The sequence below is a fragment of the Oncorhynchus kisutch genome, linkage group LG20 (genome assembly GCF_002021735.2).
Source record: "Oncorhynchus kisutch isolate 150728-3 linkage group LG20, Okis_V2, whole genome shotgun sequence".
NCBI lineage: Eukaryota > Metazoa > Chordata > Actinopteri > Salmoniformes > Salmonidae > Oncorhynchus > Oncorhynchus kisutch.
In genome coordinates this window covers 45,112,230-45,134,373 of record NC_034193.2, presented here as the reverse complement: position 1 = coordinate 45,134,373, position 22,144 = coordinate 45,112,230, and the positions used below count along the sequence as shown (strand labels likewise).

Below are 22,144 nucleotides of genomic sequence, written 5' to 3'. Positions count from 1 at the left end.
TCAGTAGAGCGACATTTTGGGGACGCCAATGAGCTCAAACAAATGTATTCCATAGGGCAACAACACATGACGTCGTCTCTGCGAACTCTCTCTTCATATGGATTGACTGGATGCTTACGTACGGATGATGTCATGCATGGAAAGCGCAACACTAAAATAACAGCATGGTCATAGGTGGGACGTGCGTAAAAGGCACATCAACATCCATTCCTGCCACTGATGCACGCTTGATTCCGTATGCACTCTCGTGTGGTCTGAAACTTGGATCATCCCACGAAGTGCACATCAGGCTTGGTGAAACATCCAGCGACAATAAATAATACAGTCTAGTCTACGATACATTAGAGTTGTCTACTCGGTTTGAATTGGGATACGGTGAACGGTTACCCATGAGCCGCGGCAACAGTGCGAACAGTGAAAGGACCAGCGGGATCTACTACAAGAATACTTGGACGAATACTCAATACATTTTTTGGAGAAAACGTTGACTAAATTGTCTCCCAAACGACCAGAACATGAAGAAAAGTCCTGCCAATTCAGGTATGTTGGGAAATGTGTTTTTATTGTGGAATACACTATTGTGCGCCCAACCCGCAATTCCAAGTTGCTTTATTTCCAAATGATCTTGAAGGCTTTGTGTATTTTCAGCACTTAGTTTGATTCCTTTGTATTTTAATTATTTTAATATGAACCTCCTGTTATATACATTTCTGAATATATTTTAGTTTAATGATCTATCGGCTAGTGTTTTTCCCTACATGTCTGCATGTGTACCAACTATATCCCTGGATTACCCTGTATTTTCATTACTTGCATGACTTGTCATTAGACAAATCAAAGAGCCTACACTTAAACACAGGGAGCAGTACAGGTCAGTCGCCTCTACTCCTTTTCTCTCCTTTTTATTATCAGACTCTTTACTTTGATTTATTTTATCATTCTCTCTCTTTGTTTTCATTTTCTTCTCTCCCTCTGATCAATGTGTGTATGCAGACTGAGTGTGTGTGTATGCAGACTGAGTGTGTCTACCTAGAGGAGAGCCCCCTGGACTTCCCTAGCCATTAAAGCTCTGTCTCATTATGCATCATCCCTTTGTCCTTCTCCTTCCTGCTCTCTATGGCTGTGATGTGCTGGCCCTCTCTATGGCTGTGATGTTCTGGCCCTCTCTATGGCTGTGATGTGCTGGCCCTCTCTATGGCTGTGATGTGCTGGCCCTCTCTATGGCTGTGATGTGCTGGCCCTCTCTATGGCTGTGATGTGCTGGCCCTCTCTGTGGCTGTGATGTGCTGGCCCTCTCTGTGGCTGTGATGTGCTGGCCCTCTCTATGGCTGTGATGTGCTGGCCCTCTCTATGGCTGTGATGTGCTGGCCCTCTCAATGGCTGTGATGTGCTGGCCCTCTCTATGGCTGTGATGTGCTGGCCCTCTCTATGGCTGTGATGTGCTGGCCCTCTCTATGGCTGTGATGTGCTGGCCCTCTCTATGGCTGTGATGTGCTGGCCCTCTCTATGGCTGTGATGTGCTGGCCCTCTCTGTGGCTGTGATGTGCTGGCCCTCTCTGTGGCTGTGATGTGCTGGCCCTCTCTGTGGCTGTGATGTGCTGGCCCTCTCTGTGGCTGTGATGTGCTGGCCCTCTCTGTGGCTGTGATGTGCTGGCCCTCTCTGTGGCTGTGATGTGCTGGCCCTCTCTGTGGCTGTGATGTGCTGGCCCTCTCTGTGGCTGTGATGTGCTGGCCCTCTCTATGGCTGTGATGTGCTGGCCCTCTCTATGGCTGTGATGTGCTGGCCCTCTCTATGGCTGTGATGTGCTGGCCCTCTCTACGGCTGTGATGTGCTGGCCCTCTCTGTGGCTGTGATGTGCTGGCCCTCTCTGTGGCTGTGATGTGCTGGCCCTCTCTGTGGCTGTGATGTGCTGGCCCTCTCTGTGGCTGTGATGTGCTGGCCCTCTCTATGGCTGTGATGTGCTGGCCCTCTCTGTGGCTGTGATGTGCTGGCCCTCTCTGTGGCTGTGATGTGCTGGCCCTCTCTGTGGCTGTGATGTGCTGGCCCTCTCTGTGGCTGTGATGTGCTGGCCCTCTCTGTGGCTGTGATGTTCCGGTCTCTCGCTAGGCTGCACTCTATTAATACACACAGTGGTGTGTGTGTGTGTGTGTGTGTCACAGCATACCTCTGCTCACTAGCTCCTCTCGGACCCCATCTGTGCTTCCCACTCGTTCCCAACGTTCAGGACCACAGGACGGGCTCCTGGGATCAAGTGGATTAGAGAATCGGAAAAGAACACATGCTGATGCCACAGTGTTTTTTTTAGTGTGTTGGGATTCATGCTCAGGTCACAGTTGGCAATACACCACAAATAGATCAGGGACCAGGCTAAGCATCATTAAGTCAGTGTGTGACCTTTTAGAGGGAAGGAGAATGGCCTTTAAAGCAGGACCTTTTCCTACATAGCATTATCCTCAGCAGTTTATGGAGTGCTATCAGTGATTATCACTGTTATTCGGCTCCTATCTCTGTTTATCATCCCAGAGACCTGGGAGAGCTCTGATACTGATACCAGCCCTCTCTTAGTGGTGGTGTTGAGACAAACCAGACAGCCTGTCCCAAAACACTCCCTAACCCTTCTCCTTTCAATATTAAATCTGTAAGTTGTTAGCAATATGGTGGAAGGTCCCCCACTACGCTGCTTTAACCTATCCAAGCCCTTCAGATCTGCTTATACTGATACCAGTGCTCTGTTAGTGAGGATGAGGCGAAACAGAGGCCCACTCTGAAGGGAAACGTACCCAGGGGCTTCTCTGCTTAGTTCAAGCTTTGCATGGATGCATCCTGATTAAGGGACCGCCACCGGCTCGGTTGCCTGTATTTCTGAGCTGATTCTTCATGAGTTATGATGATGCTCTGTTCTAGCGGCAATTCTGGGCTTGTGTAGTTGTCACAAGTGGAGATGTTGAGAGAAATGGGGAGAAATGTGAAAAAGCACCTGCACCAAAAAGGCTAAAAAAGCACCTGCCTCAGGTTTGCAGTGGTCTATTTTGCGTTGCTGTGGTTAGCGCTGGTCTATTTCGCGTTGCTGTGATTAGCGCTGGTCTATTTCGCATTGCTGTGGTTAGCGTTGGTCTATTTCGCGTTGCTGTGGTTAGCGCTGGTCTATTTCACGTTGCTGTGGTTAGCGCTGGTCTATTTCGCGTTGCTGTGGTTAGCGCTGGTCTATTTCGCGTTGCTGTGGTTAGCGCTGGTCTATTTCGCGTTGCTGTGGTTAGCGCTGGTCTATTTCGCGTTGCTGTGGTTAGCGCTGGTCTATTTCGCGTTGCTGTGGTTAGCGCTGGTCTATTTCGCGTTGCTGTGGTTAGCGCTGGTCTATTTCGCGTTGCTGTGGTTAGCGCTGGTCTATTTCGCGTTGCTGTGGTTAGCGCTGGTCTATTTCGCGTTGCTGTGGTTAGCGCTGGTCTATTTCGCGTTGCTGTGGTTAGCGCTGGTCTATTTCGCGTTGCTGTGGTTAGCGCTGGTCTATTTCGCGTTGCTGTGGTTAGCGCTGGTCTATTTCGCGTTGCTGTGGTTAGCGCTGGTCTATTTCGCGTTGCTGTGATTAGTGCTGGTCTATTTCGCGTTGCTGTGGTAAGCGCTGGTCTATTTTGCATCCCTGTGGTTAGCGCTTGTCTATTTTGTGTTGCTGTGGTTAGCCTGGGTCTATTTCGCATTGCTGTGGTCAGCCCGGGTCTATTTCGCGTTGCTGTGGTTAGCGCTGGTCTATTTCGCATTGCTGTGGTTAGCGCTGGTGTATTTCGTGTTGCTGTGGTTAGCTCTGGTCTATTCCCCGTCCCTGTGGTTAGCTCTGGTCTATTCCCCATCCCTGTAGTTAGCGCTGGTCTATTTCCCGTCCCTGTGGTTCGTGCCGGTCTATTTCCCATCCCTGTAGTTAGCGCTGGTCTATTTCCCATCCCTGTGGTTAGCGCTGGTCTATTTCCCATCCCTGTGGTTAGCTCTGGTCTATTTCCCATCCCTGTGGTTGGCGCTGGTCTATTCCCCATCCCTGTGGTTGGCGCTGGTCTATTCCCCATCCCTGTGGTTGGCGCTGGTCTATTCCCCATCCCTGTGGTTAGTGCTGGTCTATTTCCCATCCCTGTGGTTAGCGCTGGTCTATTCCCCATCCCTGTGGTTAGCCCTGGTCTATTCCCCATCCCTGTGGTTGGCGCTGGTCTATTCCCCATCCCTGTGGTTAGCTCTAATCTATTTTGCGTCACTGTGTAACAGCGGGGGTTCCTTCTCCCTCATCTACTCTCCTCCTCAGTCTTCAATTACTAACAACCAGTGGACATACAATTGAAGTCAGAAGTTTACATACACCTTAGCCAAATACATTTAAACAAAGTTTTTCACGATTCCTGTATGATCACTTTATTTTAAGAATGTGAAATGTCAGAATAATAGTAGAGAGAGTGATTTATTTCAGCTTGTATTTATTTCATCACATTCCCAGTGGGTCAGAAGTTTACATACACTCAATTAGTATTTGTTAGCATTGCCTTTAAATAGTTTAACTTGGGTCACACACCTTTTCAGGTAGCCTTCCACAAGCTTCCCACAATAAGTTGGGTGAATTTTGGTCCATTCGTCATGACAGAGCTGGTGTAACTGAGTCAGGTCTGTAGGCCTCCTTGCTCGCACATACTTTTTCAGTTCTGCCCACAAATTTTCTATAGGATTGAGGTCAGGGCTTTGTGATGGCCTCTCCAATACGTTGACTTTGTTGTCCTTAAGCCATTTTGCAACTTTGGAAGTATGCTTGGGGTCATTGTCCATTTGGAAGACCTATTTGCGACCCAGCTTTAACTTCCTGACTGATGTCTTGTGATGTTCCACATAATTTTCTTACCTCATGATGCCATCTATTTTGTGAAGTGCACCAGTTCCTCCTGCAGCAAAGCACACCCACAACATGACGCTGCCACCCCCGTGCTTCACGGTTGGGATGGTGTTCTTCAGCTTGCAAGCCTCCCCCTTTTTCCTCCAAACATAACAATGGTCATTATGGCCGAACAGTTCTATTTTTGTTTCATCAGACTAGAGGACATTTCTCCAAAATGTACGATCTTTGTCCCCATATGTCGATATAGGACTCGTTTTACTGTGGATATAGATACTTTTGTACCGGTTTCCTCCAGTATCTTCACAAGGTCCTTTGTTGTTCTGGGATTGATTTGCACTTTTTGCACTAAAGTACGTTCATCTCTAGGAGACAGAACGCGTCTCCTTCCTGAGTGGTATGATGGCTGCATGGGCCCATCTACAATTATTTTTCTGAGGTCTTGGCGGATTTCTTTTGATTTTCCCATGATACCAAGCAACGAAGCACTGAGTTTGAATGTAGGCCTTGAAATACATCTACAGGTACACCTCCAATTGACTCAAATTATGTCAGAAGCTTCTAAAGCCATGACATCATTTTCTGGAGTTTTCCAAGCTGTGTGAAAGCACAGTCAACTTAGTGTATGTAAACTTCTGACCCACTGGAATTGTGATACAGTGAATTTTAAGTTAAATAATCTGTCTGTAAACAATTGTTGGAAAAATTACTTGTCATGCACAAAGTAGATGTCCTAACCGACTTGCCAAAACTATAGTTTGTTAACAAGAAATTTGTGTAGTGGTTTAAAAACAGGTTTTAATGACTCCAACCTAAATGTATGTAAACTTTCTACGTCAACTGTAGATATGATTAGATATTTATTTCCACACAGAGCAAGACATGTTTTGTGTCTGATGTCTCCTATGAAGGCAAGGCCAGAGAATCTTCATCTGGACAGAGGCTTCTGTCTGTCTGTCTGTCTCTCTCATTGAGAACTAATGGGCTGGATGTAACCATGCTGTTGCCTATTTTCCAGTAACAATCTCCAAATGAAAGTGTGGTGGGGGCTCAGGAGAGTAAATGCACTCCCCATCTCTCTCTCTCTCTCTCTCTGTACACATGAGTGAACCCAGTCAGCTGCACTGTACACTGACTCCTCTCAGGATTCGTCCGCACACTGAATGGACCTTTTGTGCTCAGGAGTTGCTTAAGGGAGTGTTATACTTGCTATTTTTTTAAACTGGCCTCCATAATGAAGTGGGTGTCAGGTCTCTAATGTGCATTAGCAGCAAGCCTTTCAACGACTTAATAGCAAATAAAATGGCTTGGTGAAGCGTAACGTCCCCATCTGCATGATTTGTCATCAGGAAAATCGTTATCCTGACCTACAGCGTTTTATATTCTAGTCTTCAGCTAAGTTAGTACTAACAGGAAAGAGAGACCAGAAATAAATGTATTGTTAGTGTGTTTGAGTTACTAATCAGTAACAGTGTTTTGTTTGTCAGATTGTTTGTGTGTGACGTAGTCGTCCCTAAGGGGGGCAGCACTCCCAGGGATGTCATTGATGTGAGGAAGTGACAAAATGATCTCAGTCCTGTGTACAGTATTTGGCTTAAGGAGGCTGTTGGCCCAGTTGCATCAGGTGTGTAAGTGCTGAATCAGATTAGTGCTGGCCTGGAACAAATGCCTGCATACTGTGTGAGTGTCCCTGGACACAGAATTGAGCAACACTGTAGTAAAGGGATGCTGTTTATCGAGTTGAGCAACCCTGCATGTAATAAGGAACTTTGTATCTAGTTTTTCTCATTGTGCTCAGTGTGTCAGCCATCCTCCTAATCAGTAGCACAACGGCAGATTCAGGTTCCGTAGTGACCAAGCAGCAGATGAGGAGTCAATACTGCTCTTTACGTCTCCTTCACAATGCTGCCTTACAGTGAAGCCAGCTCGTTCCCTGAGTCTGAGACACTCTGTACTGGACCAACCCCAACTCACTGTGGATCGTGCTTCCAATGGTTCACAGAGTTCGAGCATGGTGCTAGCAACACAAGGGTTGTGGATTAGACTTCCCACACGGGCCATTGGTTGTTAATGTGCGTCCTGTGTCATTGTTAATAATGTTGACTATTCTGTCTCTTTAGAATAAAGTGTCTGCTAAGGGACGTATTAACCTCTCTCGTTGATGAGTATCACACCAGAACTCCCACTCAGACCTCCCAAGGGACTTTGTGTTCTGTGAATTTGCGTATCCGCTCAAACGGTTCCATCTCCATTTCCTGCTGGAGAAGCTTTAAGCTTTCATTAGCCTAATCTTAAGCCCCACCCCCATAGGAAGTAACCCATTACTTATTATGGCTCATTTGTCTCCTGTCTCCCCAGGTCCAGATGCCTCTATGATTAGCCTCGCTGTGCAGGAATGCCCACTGACGTTTTGTTTCGGAATGCCGTCGAAACCGCCGGAAATACTGTGGTGCGCTCTGTGACATCATTAGCCAGTGTGTCAGAGTTCAACTCTATATAATAAGGATGTTGATTTGTGTAACACGCATGACATTTCAGCTTAAAGCCTAGACCCCCCAAAAAAACCTCCACACACACTTAAAACAGGACACTGAAAACAGGGCCATGTCACTATGGCTTAGGGTGATGGGCAGTCCTCTAGTGGTAATCATTATTTAGTTATATAACTTATATAAAACACACACCTTCTGTTGAGAGCAGATGTCATTAACATGGCATGACTAATGAGCTAGTCATTATTGCCAAGCAGATTAGCTTGTAAACATAATGCGGACAGTCAGATTAGAGGGTAATATAGACTGGGTCAGTCATCTAATCAAAATAACAGATTTTTCTCCAAAACTGTTTATTGCATTTCCGCAGATGCATTAAAAACAGTAATTGTCTGACTAATGGCGTGTATTTTAAAAATAGTCTATTTTAAAAGTACTATGGTAGGTAATATGGATGGCCATGTCAATTAATAGTTGCATAATGTCCCAGTAGAAGCCACGTAGGGCATATTTAACGCTCTGAGGTCTTGTATTTATCTGGGAGAGCTCTGTGACCAAACTCCACATGCACAGACACTACCACAGTGTGTGTGTGTGTGTGTGTGTGTGTGTGTGTGTGTGTGTGTGTGTGTGTGTGTGTGTGTGTGTGTGTGTGTGTGTGTGTGTGTGTGTGTGTGTGTGTGTGTGTGTGTGTGTGTGTGTGCGGAGACTGTTTGGGTCAGTGCAGCAGATCTAGACATCAGGAGCCCGCCATGCTGATTACAGGGGCACAAGCCACAAGGAACCACAGGAACTCTTTCTCTCTGCCTCTCCATTTCTCCCTCTCGTTCTCTCACTCCCTCACCATGACTCCGTTTAGTCTAATTTGCAGAGACAGGACAGAGGTGTGTGCGTGGGTGGAATTATTGTGGACTACCTAGCCCTCATTCTTGTTTGTCCATACACTCTGTACACTGCTGTGTGTCAATACTGGCAGTACTTAGTGAATTGATAAAGAATCCAAGCCACTGTTGATTTGTTTTTTCAGTGTCAACAGTTGTCAGTATATAACTCCATCTGTCAGTTCTATCAACTCTATCAGCCATTCAAAATGCTAAGTGTGGTTCTGATAGCCTGAGTCCAAGATCTGTTTGTGCTGTCTTGCCAACTCCCTTGCTATGAGTGTCACACCAAACAAGTTGGAACACAAACAGATCAGAGACTCAGACTAGGTCTGGGCTAGGTAGAGCCGGAGACTCCCGGGCCTGGACCCGACACTGTGAGGATAGATCCCATTCTGGTCTGTCTGCTGCCAGCTTCCTCCAGGCTCTAATTACTAACTTATGGTGAGGAAATATCCAGCAGATAAACCCAGTACCACCACAGCCACGCTGGGGAGGGACAGACAGGCGGACTGCAGTCCAAGCACTTTGATTTAACTTCTTACTGACCTGGAATTGGGGTGGGGGGGGACTTTTGGAAAGCAAAAAGTCTGTCTTTGAGTTAGAGTTGAGAAATGATTGTCCTGTGGAGTGGGTTATATTGTAGATACTAGTTTGTCTGTTTTGTCCTGTGATCAGCCGTTCCAAGAGTGGTTCCTCAGCCTTCGGGGCTTGCTTATTCCGCTGTATATTGGCCATGAAATTCATTCTCTATTTGGTTATGAACTGGGAAGTGTAACTTCTCTCACTGACTGGTTTACACCAGATCATCTTTAACCAATGAAAACCATTGAGAGATTGCTGGCAAACAGAACCGTCAAATACCAAGTCTAATCACTGTCTTATTGAAAGCAGGCCTTGCTCATTAACTCAACCACACTGACTCCACATAATCTCAATCCGCGTCTTTACATCGGGTCAATTGCCTTCTATCTGCCCCGTGGCAGGAAATGCCAATCTAGCGAGTGGGAATTAGTGCATGTGTGAGAGAGTCCTTAGATTCCCCCAGAGCCCCAGTGAGCCCCACTCACGCATCCCCTCTCCCCCAGCATTTGGACACCATCAGTGGGGAATATGGGGATTGGGGATGAGCATGTGGCTGCCATCGGGAGCAGAGAGAATCGGGTGATTGGATCAAATCAAGGTCCCTCAATCAGGCTGTGTGTGTGTGTGTGTGTCATAGGCTCTAGATTAGCAGCTGCTGTATGTGTTGTAGCAGGGTTTTTATTTAAGATGGTGACACTTTTTAGAACATTGCAGATAGAAATGAATATGTAGAGCTTATCGATTCCTGAATGTTGTAAATGCATGATCCCCAGGCCAGCAGGTCTGGTTGTAGGAGAAGGGCAGGAGACACATGAGAAGGACAGGCCTGTCTGTGTCTGACAGAGAATAAGGGAGCTGCGCTGTGTAGCGCTGAGATGAGGTCATAGATTGTGGCTGCAGCGACGAATCGGGCACAGTCTGTTTTATTTTCTCTCTCTCCCTCGCTCCCCTTTTATTCTGCATCATCAGCTCTGACTGTATGTTTAGGAAGGCGGTCTAAAATTGTGTGTGTGTGTGTGTGTCATCAGCCCCCCGAGGCCCTTACCCAGATGTGCAGAAGACATGCTCCTGCAGAGGGAACCTCCTGATCTCTCCTCCCTTTTACCTTCACTCCTCTCTTCTTCCTGTCCATTTACATTCAGTCCTTTCACTACCTCCTCCTCTCTTATCTCTCTCTTTTCTCTCCCCCCTCATCTTTAATCTCCTTCTGACTGTTCTTTCTCCTTCATAGTGCATCACCGCCCCATAGGCATGTCTTTACTAGTGGCCCGCTGTGTGCTGGTCCAGTCTTTGACGCTTATGTAACTAAATGTAACATGTTGGGGGTCAGGCGTTTGGCCATAGGTCATGTACTAAAGTGACGGCTTCCATTTAATGTGAACCCTTAGGCTCACCATGCAACGTCAGTAGCCTCCAGCTTTTTTTGGGCTTGTGTGTTTGGTCTTGCATGGGTGCTTCTGTGTACATGGCTGTCCGCGTTCTATGCCCATCTGCCCTACTGCACAACGTGTGCTTGTGTGTTTACAGGATGTACGGTCATGCGAGAGAAATAACAGCCCTCTTCTGAATAACAGCCTTCCTCCGCAGGCTGTGTGTGTGTGTGTGTGTGTGTGTGTGTGTGTGTGTATGTGTGTGCATGCCTATTTGTGTGTGTGTGTGTATGCACATTAGTGTGTGTATGCAGGCACATGTACGTGTGTGTATGCTAGAGGTCAACCGATTAATCGGCATGGCCGAATTAGGGCCGATTTCAAGTTTTCATAACAATCGGTAATCAGCATTTTTGGATGCCGATTGCATTCCATGAGGAAACTGTGTGGCAGGCTGACCACCTGTTACACAAATGCAGCAAGGAGCCATGGTAAGTTGCTAGCTAGCATTAAACTTATCTTATAAAAAACAATCAATCTTCACATGGGGAGGCAGGGTAGACTGCAACCGGAAGGTTGCAAGTTCAAACCCCCGAGCTGACAAGGTACAAATCTGTCGTGAACACTGTTCCTAGGCCTTCATTAAAAATAAGAATTTGTTCTTAACTGACTTGCCTAGTTAAATAAAGGTTAAATAAATAAATATAATCACTAGTTAATACACATGGTTGATGATATTACTAGGTTAACTAGCTTGTCCTGCGTTGCATATAAATTAACAGGCACCGCATTGATTATCATCGAATCACAGCCTACTTCGCCAAATGGGGGATGATTTAAATTAACGAATGTACCTAACCATACACATCAATGCATTTCTTAAAATCAATAGACAGAAGTCGATTTTTTTAAAACTGCATATTTAGTTAAAAGAAATTTATGTTAGCAAGCAATATTAAACTAGGGAAATTGTGTCACTTCTCTTGCATTCATTGGACGCAGAGTCAGGGTATATGCAACAGTTTGGGCCGCCAGGCTCAATGCGAACTAATTAGCCAGAATTTTACATAATTATGACATAACATTGAAGGTTGTGCAATGTAACAGCAATATTTAGACTTAGGGATGCCACCCGTTTGATAAAATACAAAACGGTTCCGTATTTCACTGAAAGAATAAACGTTTTGTTTTCTAAATGATAGTTTCCGGAAATAGTCGATGCGTCATAATTCCTATAATAACTACAACCTAAAACTTCTTAACGGGGAATATTGAAGAACTGGGAATATTGAACCTCCAGCTTTCATATGTTCTCATGTTCTGAGCAAGGAACTTAAACATGAGCTTTTTTACATGGCACATATTGCACCTTTACTTTCTTCTCCAACACTGTAATTGTAATTATCATTATTACACACCATATATATATTAAAACAACCAGCCGATTTTAATCGGTATCGGCTTTTTTTGGTCCTCCAATAATCGGTATCGGCATTAAAATCATAATCGTTTGACCTCTAGTGTATATGTGGTGTATGATTGACCTAAATTATTAGACTGGTCGATATTTTTTTGTCAAGCAGTAGTAAATATCTAAAAAAGATTTCTGGCACACGCCCATTTCGGTGAACTAATCATCTCAGTGAACTAATCATATCGGTGAACTAATCATCTCAGTGAACTAATCCATTGCGGAGGCCGTGGGGATGGCACAGTCCAAGAAGGGCACTTCTCTCTCCAGAATGAGCTCTCTCCTGGCAATTTGTGCACATTCATTGTTTCGTAACTTCATTTTTTGAATTGTTTGAGTTTCATTGCTAGTGTCTCAATTCCCCATTACATACAGTAGCTCACCAGAAGTACATTTTACAGTTAATTCCTACAATTTCTAATCTACAATATTTATTTGGTTACGGTAATGTCTGTTAATGCATTCAATATATTATTGTTCCAGTCGTTTGCCCGTTTCTCATTGTTGACACGTTGTTTGCAGAGTGTATAACCTATACTACACTTGTAAGAAACACGTTTTGGTTTATTTCATTCCGTTTACGAATTCTGTCAATTTAGCCATTGTCAGGAGCACTCCAAACAAAAGACAATGTTGAGCAAGGACGCGCACCTGGTTACGCATAGAAGTAGGCCGGCCTATAGGCTTCTCAAAGTAATGTTTTCTTCACCTCAAACAGCGAGGAAGCAAAGTCTGTTTTTACATCCATTCAGACTAACAATAGTTCCTCAATGTATTTGAAAAGTCTTTCCAGCTCTCTCCCTTTTCCACTCGGTGTGAAATGAAAAATGTCCAACGTCATAAAATGGGCCTACCTGACTACGACTTATCCCTTGCGCAAATAGCCAACAGCTGACGGCACAGAATATTTTATACAATGTTGCAAGGAGCTTCAGGCCAGACCCAAGTTAATAGCCGATACAGTGTTTCAAGTTCGTTGCAGAAAGGCCACTGCCGGCTGAAATATGTTTAGTTGTTTTGCTTTATAGGCTATTTTTACATGGCAATTAAAGTTACTTTTTAGGTTTATAATTTTGCATTTAGAATTGGATAGAATTTTGATTAACCTCATGACAATGATTTTGCTATACGGAGACATTATTATAAATAAAATCATTGTTCCACATAAATGTGCATATGAAAACCACAACTGGTACGCAGATCAGTAGAAGTTGTAAGATAAATTGGCATTCCACGTGAGAAAGTTGGCCTACTCCTCGTGTAGCCTATTACCGGCAACTTCAGGAGAGTAATAGCAGAATCTGCGAAAGCCAGCGAGAGCTGGATGGTCGGGACAAGTTAAGTTTTTTTTCTTCTGGTTATCTTGTTCTCTGGATCCCTCTTGAGTCATTTGTGTCTTATTTCATCAAACAGTGAGCTTAAAGCATAAGACAATGTGGTGGGAGGTTCTCCTCCAGCAGGCAGGTTGGGATGATTTAGAGGGGAGATGGTGAAACGTATGAGTGAGACCATCCCTCTACAGATGGACGCTGCTCTCTCTCTCTCTCTCTCTCTCTCCTTTCTCTACAGATGGACGCTGGAGCTGGTCTCGCTCTCCTCTCTCTACAGATTGGAGCTGGTCTCTCTCTCCTCAAATAGGTCTCAGCATGGAGCCAGTACAGTACAGCCCTGTTGAGGCTTATAGTAAACCAACGTTGAGTCAGAGCTGGCTTACCGCAGCACCACTGTTTAAATACCGTACACATATCATACATGAAAAAGTGTGTCACCAAAAGATACTGCTGTTTTGTTAGCTGTCTGAGTGTCACAAATAGGAAGTCACAGATTGTCACTTGTGTGTTTGTGCATGTGGCCGCATGCGTGCCTGCTTGCATGAGTCTGTGTGAGAGGCCACAATGCTTTTGGGCTCAGGCCAAGGGTCTGACTCGATCTCGCCTGACCAGCTGAGCACTGACTAGGTCCAGGGTAGACCGGGTTAGTGCTGCCATTTGGCTGCCCTAAAGAGTTCTCCTTAATTAAAACATGTCATAAGCATTTATTGCATTCTACTAACTATGTTATTGCACAATAGTATTGGCCCAGATTAGCTCTGCTTTAAATGTCTGAGGACTAAGCAGCATGAGACCCCCCCCAACACCACACACACACACATGCTAAAACACACGTGCACAGTGCAGGATTTGGTGGAATCAGCCAGGGGCCTTAAAACCGGGCCTCTATTTTTGACAGACTTGGGTAACATTGACAAACACCATGTGGATGGAAGTTGGCTTCTTCCTTATGACTGAGTTCCTCTTTAATTCAGCATCAAAAAATGAGCATTTAGATCTGATCTGTTTCTTTGTGTGACCTTTAGTAACCACACAGTACACGTGTGTGTGTGTGTGTGTGTGTGTGTGTGCGCGCACACGCATGGACACACCAACACACACACATAGACACACACCTACAAAATCCACACACCCCCCTATCCCTCCATCCAGTCCCTCTACTCCCCCACACAGACACAGGGCCATATGACATGAGCAAGGAGGTACAGCGGAGGGGGAGAGACATACAGTACGTCTCCACAGAGCTGGTTTAGGTCAGAAGAGGGACCCTAGATAGCCCTTTTTATCAGAACCCCGTTATGTAGATACAGATAACCCCACTGCTCATCCATGCCGGTCTCATTCCCACTAGGATCCAGTGTGTGTGTGGGGTGTTTGTGTGTGTGTGTGTGTGTGTGTGTGTGTGTGTGTGTGTGCCACAACTCCGTGATCTATTGGCCATGGGGCACCCTTTTTAGGACTGGTTCCAACTTCCTTGGGTCCCTCATACAGTTGATGCAGCATTTTTTTAAAGAGGATCTTACAACGAGGGAAAGCCCAGAGAAGGTTATTATGGATGTTTGTGAACTCACTTCTGATCACACTCTTTGGCAGAGAGACTGTAAAGTTTGGCTCCGGTTGACGTTTTTGACAACGTACAAGAAATCCCTGTTGACACGTACACCATCTCCAGCCCCGTCTCTTGTATTAACACCTCACCTTCGATAAAGCCTGGCGCTTGTCATCGGGGCGAGCCAAGAGAAACAACTTGCCCTAACGCAACTGTAGCATATCACTGTCCTCACCCAGCCGCGGTTCCTGTAGACTAAAATAGCCCAGGACAGGTCACATTCACCTGAAAGAGCCAAATGGTTTGTCTCAGTCATGTTTACACTAAAGCTATCTAGATAGCTATGTCGCTAACTCTGGTCAGCTAAAGTCGCTAACTCTGCAGTATCTAGGGAGGGATCGGATGTCCCTTTGAGAACAAATGGAAAGGGCAGGGAAGTGCTTGTAACTTGGGCCGCCCTCTCCCTTTCACTCACACACACACACATGGGTGTGTTTGTTTGACCGTTTTCTCGCCCAGACGGCGGCTCGCTAAGTGACCCTTGACCTCGCCTGGAGTGCAAGGTGGGGGGTCAGAGGTCAGAGTGCGTCCTGCTCTCCTGGCGTCAGGGGAGTGGTTGGAACGGGAGTGGGGTTAGGGGTGGGCACTATGGAATGTTCCAGGTCTGTTAAGTGGCTCCAGTGTTTGTTTTTCCTGATTAGACCCAAGTCAATAGAACTGGAGATACTCCGGGAGGATAGAATACACCGTCTCCGGTCAGGAAATGTTAAAGTTCCTCTATAACTCACTCAGTTGAGTGTAAGGTTTTGAGAGTGTTCTTCGTCCACTTACCCCACATTTACCTTGTACCCTCGGTGTTTTAGAATGGTGTCGAAGGTCCCAACACGTACAGTATCAGAGTGTGTGTGTGTGTGATTGGGGGCTGTTGAATGGAGGTAGCGGGATGCTTGAGTTCCAGGACCCTAGAGAAAAACGAATTAAAAGAGCGAGAACTTCCATATGATCCGTTCTGACACTGCATTATCACGGCAGATTGAAGACATTAGCACTACAGAGGGAGGGAGGGGGGAGAGAGGTGACTAAGTCAGACAGAAAAAGGGGAAGTCTCCAGCAAAAAAAAAAGGGAGGGAGAGAAAAAAGACAGACATTACATGTGGCTATCTGAGGCTGCGAGCAAGTAATGGAGCGAGACAGAATAGCCGGTAAGTTCTGGGCTCTCAAACTTTTTTCTTCTGCATAGTTTGGAGCCTTTTTCATTGAAGAAAAGCTGCTTAATTTACTCTGTTCTAACTCACTTGGTAACTTTGCTGCCCCGCCTGTGTAGAGGAAGCCACGAGTCATTCGGGGTTCTGTTTGCTTCGTCGGCCAATACGGTAGACGCTGGGGCACCCTGTCTGTCTAGTCCGCTTGCCCCACTACTGTTTGAAAGAGTTCAGGACTAACTAATTCATCTTGCTAGTAAATTCGACAAGAATATGATCATCGGCTCTAATGATGATTTCAGTCTTTTCACTTTGGATTTTTGTTGTTGTTGTTGAACTCACTCCATTTTTAAGGGTTGACTTGTGATAGTTTACTCTACAGCTGGTGGTAGTCTTTGTCTCTCTTTCTGACACGGTCAGCTGTGAGATGCTGAGATGCTGAGATGCTGTCTTTACTGAATGTGCTTGTCTGCATGAGTGTGTGCGTGAGAGGGGGGCATCATGTGAAGAAGTGTCTAAATCACCATGACTACTTGGATAGGATGGAATAATGATTCACTACAGTTGACCTTGATGTGGGAGCTGGACTATAGATAGACATGATTAACTCTGAATAATGTCATAGCCATGCATACGAGGGAGTTTATGCTTGATTTCAGTCATCTGGATAAACTATGATTGATGGGAAAGTCTCTATTTTTAGTTATGGGATGAGGCATGAGCTCATGTCTCATGTCGTCGCTAATATGCTTTTTTTCCCGGTTGTGGCCTCCGCCAGCGTCTTTTCAGGAAAGCCTGGCATGTCCCACACACTGTGTCCTGTCCGACTGCGTGTCTTGTCATGCTGTGTCCTCCCCGCTGTTGCTCTCAGCTTCAGGGTTGATATTCCTCCACTTCCCCTGTTAATGTCACTCTCTCTGTTTACACACTGCTATGACTGAAGCTATCTCTGATCCATAGATCTGCCTTATCAGGTCTTTCATTGGATTTTCTGTTTTTTGGTAAGTTTTGAGTTGTAGAGGGGCTTCTAAACTGGCCCATATGGGCTCAGTCTGGATTAAAACGATAACGCTAATCCAACAGGCTTGTGGAGATTAGCGTCGGACATAAAGCTGAGCGTCTCTCTGAAAATGAACCTTCATTCAGCTGCTAACGAGATGGCTCCGCTTCAGCTCAGTGAGTCAGATCTGCTGTGCAGACTCTGTACAGTTCTAGATTAGACCACAGGGAGGCAGTGTTGCTATGTGAGTTTTCCCTTAGCCATCTGTTTCTGCAGGCAGTCAGTGGAGTGCACCACCATTTCAGTTCTGTGAAAAGTTCCATGTGGATGATTCATATTTTGCAGACAGGGATTTCTTTCTTGTGTGATTTGGAAGAATATAGCAAAGTCGGACGGTGGTGGGGGTGAGGAGAAGTGTGAGTGTTTTCCACAGCTCGAGCGTTTGGTGGCAGCAGTCGCCTTTAATCCAGGAAGCCCTGGGTTGTGCAACTTCCTCTTTATTTTGTCTTTATAGGGTTGTTTTTAGATATGTTGCTACGACAACCCCCCCCCCCAAAAAAAACCAACAACAACAACAACAACACGTAACTTGTTTTGAGAGCTATATGAGCTACAGTATTGTCTTAGCGGGACATTTTGGACCCGTGTTATGAGCTATGAGCCTCTGTCCCCACTCTCTGTTTTGGCTCTGTAGTGTTTCAAACCTCTGCTATAAACCTTAGCATCAGACCTCAACAGTACGGCTGTGGTGTAGCCTCTCTACCCTCTCCGTTTTGGCTCTGTAGTGTTTCAAACCTCTGCTATAAACCGTAGCATCAGACCTCAACGGTACGGCCGTGGTGTAGCCTCTCTACCCTCTCCGTTTTGGCTCTGTAGTGTTTCAAACCTCTGCTATAAACCGTAGCATCAGACCTCAATGGTACGGCCGTGGTGTAGCCTCTCTACCCTCTCCGTTTTGACTCTGTAGTGTTTCAAACCTCTGCTATAAACCGTAGCATCAGACCTCAACGGTACGGCCGTGGTGTAGCCTCTCTACCCTCGGCTGTGCTGGATTTCAGATAATATGTTCAATGTCATGTCTTATTGATCATCTCTAAGTATTGGCAGCACATTGGGCTATAATGTCAGATAGTTGACTCCCTCATTGTGTTTGGCTGCTGCTTCAGTGATAGATTTGTAATTTTATGTTTAATAGTGGAAATGAGAGGAAATCAGATAATCCATGTCTGTATTGTGACATTTTAAATAGAGATGATCAGTACAGGATATCCTGTTGAGTGACGCTCTCATCACAGCCATGGCAGGCTATTGGTGGCTGAGGTGTGAGTTGATAGACCTGTTGAGGTCAATGCGGAGGGAGGTGGCGATGGGGCTTTGCTCTGAACACTTACATGCTCTGGATCAACACAAGGCCTGTGCAGTGTGTCACGTCAGCTTACTCATCCTTCCGCTGCTGTGGGTGAATATTCCTTTGCATTCGTTTGGGTTTTGCACAATGTACACAGGGCAGTGAATGCTAACGATAGCCAATGCAGTACCCTTAAGACACAGCACAACAAACACATGCAAGACGCCACTCACACACACATGCACACTACCCAGTGGCGAACCCCCTGTAGAGGAAGTTGCAAGGTTCTTTGTGTTCCATACAAGCAGTGTACAGGATTTCCTCCATGAGTCAGCTGTCGACACTTCTACCTTCCCACCTCTCTGCACACTACCTTTTTATTGTCTGCTAATATTATTATTTCTCCACTAGGATAAGACCGGGCACAAAGAACATGGCCCTGGACATTGAGAACAGGAAAGAAGGAAACTGGGCGGGCAGGCTCTATGGAAGCCCCGCCTTTTGGTGTTGGGAGTTTGGCTGGCACTAGGGTATTACATGGAAATGATGGAACAGGGGTCAAATCATGGTGTTAGCTTAGTCATGATCTATTCGTCGATGGATACTGGTGGCCCTGAAGGTGTATCACGGCAAGGGCCAGCTCTCGTGTGGCCCTTGTATGATCTACGGGTCTGACTGGGCCTTGCACCAGTGGAACATTCATTGCAGGTGTGGAAAATGCTAATGTAACCTGTAGGGAATGCTACAATAATGGTACTTTTAGATGGTACGGGGTTGACGGTAGATGGCAAACCAGATGTCATTGTTTTCAATGACAGTAAACGCTGATGAGGTTGGCGGTGAATGCTGTCAGAGTTCAAATATTTAAACTTTTGCCTTCTGCCATGTCTCGCTATGTTCTGTTCTTTATTTTTGTCTTATTATTATCTATCCTGATGTCTAGTCACTTTACCCTGCCTTCATGTACATATCTACCTCAAATACCTTATTATTATCTATCCTGATGCCCTAGTCACTTTACCCTGCCTTCATGTACATATCTACCTCAAATACCTTATTATTATCTATCCTGATGCCTAGTCACTTTACCCTGCCTTCATGTACATATCTACCTTAAATACCTTATTATTATCTATCCTGATGCCTAGTCACTTTACCCTGCCTTCATGTACATATCTACCTCAAATACCTTATTATTATGTATCCTGATGCCCTAGTCACTTTACCCTGCCTTCATGTACATATCTACCTCAAATACCTTATTATTATCTATCCTGATGCCTAGTCACTTTACCCTGCCTTCATGTACATATCTACCTCAAATACCTTATTATTATGTATCCTGATGCCCTAGTCACTTTACCCTGCCTTCATGTACATATCTACCTCAAATACCTTATTATTATCTATCCTGATGCCTAGTCACTTTACCCTGCCTTCATGTACATATCTACCTCAAATACCTTATTATTAGAGCATTGGACTAGTAACCGAAAGGTTGCAAGTTCAAATCCCCGAGCTGACAAGGTACAAAATCTGTCGTTCTGCCCTTGAACAGGCAGTTAACCCACTGTTCCTAGGCCGTCATTGAAAATAAGAATTTGTTCTTAACTGACTTGCCTGGTTAAATAAAGGTAAAAAATATATATATATGTATCCTGATGCCCTAGTCACTTTACCCTGCCTTCATGTACATATCTACCTCAAATACCTAGTACTACTGCACATTGTACTGGTACTCCCTGTATATAGCTACATTCTTGTGTATTTTATTCCTCTTGTGTTACTATTTTTTGTATTTTTTTTTGTTAACTCTGCTTGTTGGGAAAGGCTTGTAAGCGTTTCACAGTCTACACCAGTTGTATTCGGCGCCTGTGACAAATAAAATGTGATTTGATGACAACTGGTATGATGTTCTTTGCGTCCTTCGTCTAAACGCAGCATAACATGACTTGTGAAAAGGCACACTTCATCGCACAGTGTTTTTTTTTTTATGCCTGATGAGCAAAGTGTGAAAATATCCAGTCAGGCTAGGAGGCCTGGTGTGTTTACAAGTTCTAGTTGGACAGCTCTCTCGTGCCCTTGTTCTCTCTCTCTCTCTCCTCTGTCTCTGTCTGTTTCTGTGTGTGTTATTATCCCGTTTAATTGAGTAGTTTCTCTACTCAAGATTTTTATTGAAGCCACGTTTATTTAGCTCTGTTAATTCCATCAGCAGTCATCAGTGTTGCCACGCTGTCTGGACTGAAAGGTCAGGACAAAGCCGTTTTTAAAAGGTGACATTTTAGAGGAACTGTCTAACCTCTCGCACGCACACACACACACACACACACACTCATAAATGGAGTTGATGTGGGGCGACTGGTTTTGTCACTTCCTCATGATAAACGTCTGTGGTTGTGTTCCTATTCGTTTGAAGTTGGCCTGACGACCAGGTCTGCAGGTAGAACCAGAGAAGTATTAGGAGGCCCACACAGTAAGTGACAAAGCTAACCCACATCATACAGGAGCGAGATGACGTGAAGTAACAAGTGTGAATATGTGAAGAGTCCTAGACCAGCCTATCCTATAAGTACATTGTACTGACCCAAACCGGCACCCTTTTACACAAACAACATGCATCTACACCACAGCTCTCCTGTCTCCTCTCTCTCTCTCTCTCTGCCATTATCCAGAACCCGGCTGTATTGTTTTGGTGGGGATTTTTCTACAGTTTAGCCCTGAGCCTTCAAACACTGTTTACTGGGCTATTTCAGGGGTACTGAAACACACACACACGCGCTCCAGATGTTGTTTTGAAAATCTGTCTCTCTATGCCTGGGAGGGAGCCATCATCTGCGTGTGTGTTTGCGTGCGTGTTTAGATAAATATATGCTGGCTGGGGAGGTGTGTATTTCGCACTGTGTGTTTTTAGGTTTAATTGAGGACTGGGGCTGTGTGGCATATGGTTTACAGTACTGCCACTGAGTCTGAGTACCAGGGGGCCACACACTGCTACGTTTGACCGAACATACGTACATGAATGCACAGGCGTGGGTTAGTGAGGATGCACGCGCTCACATCCACGCAGGCACACACACCACACGCCTATACACAGCTGTCAGGTTTTACTGGATGTGTGATACACACAATGTGGGTATGTGAGTACTTATGAGGCGGACTCAAGCCATGGTTGCTTTCAGCACTGAGGCAGCCTACACAATCCATAGAAGACTGTAACCTTTCCAACACAGCACAAGTGGTAAAAAAACAAAACATGGTAGCAGTCTAGAAGAGGTATTCCAGTCCTATAACTGGTATATATCATAAACACACACACTCCATAGTCCTTGGACACATACACACACACACTCTCTACCTGGCAGCCTCTGGCCCTGGTCCCTAGACACTCGCCATACAGAGGAACCAGAACACACAATAAAACACAGCAGGACCGCTCCTTGACCTGTAGCTGTTAGGGTGAGGCGATGCCAGCCACCAGGTGGGCCCACTTCCAGAGAAGTGAGTGTTCTTTAATTAGAGAGGTAGTGAGTCTAAGGATGAGTCTGAAATGGACCCCTGTTCCCTAAAAACATATACATTTTTTTATTTAACCTTTTTATATAACTAGGCAAGTCAATTCTTATTTACAATGACTTCCTACCCCGGCCAAACCTGGACCACGCTGGGACAATTGTGCCTTTCCCTATGGGACTCCTATCATGACCTGATGTGATGCAGCCTGGACTATACTATATAGTGCACTACCTTTTTGACCAGGGCTCATATAGTGCACTACCCTTTTGACCAGGGCTCATATAGTGCACTACCTTTTTGACCTGGGCTCATATAGTGCATTACCTTTTTGACTAGGGCTCATATAGTGCATTACCTTTTTGACTAGGGCTCATATAGTGCTCTACCTTTTTGACCAGGGCTCCTATAGTGCTCTACCTTTTTGACCAGGGCTCCTATAGTGCATTACCTTTTTGACCAGGGCTCATATAGTGCTCTACCTTTTTGACCAGGGCTCATATAGTGCTCTACCTTTTTTGACCAGGGCTCATATAGTGCTCT

At 45.4% G+C, this 22,144-nt stretch overlaps 1 protein-coding gene across 3 annotated transcripts in view; it reads left to right on the top strand.

Moving 5' to 3' along the window:
- Positions 1–413: 413 nt before the first annotated feature.
- The window catches only part of LOC109865792 (septin-9), a 73,062-nt gene continuing 51,331 nt past the window's right edge, over positions 414–22,144 (top strand). For 2 of the 3 annotated variants that reach the window (XM_031799566.1, XM_031799565.1), the window contains exon 1: positions 15,639–15,743. In XM_031799566.1, coding sequence (XP_031655426.1) covers positions 15,722–15,743 — 22 coding nt within the window. In that variant the 5' untranslated portion in view covers positions 15,639–15,721. Of the gene's footprint in view, positions 541–15,638; positions 15,744–22,144 lie in introns of those variants that run through there. The other variant, XM_031799564.1, reaches the window with a different exon arrangement.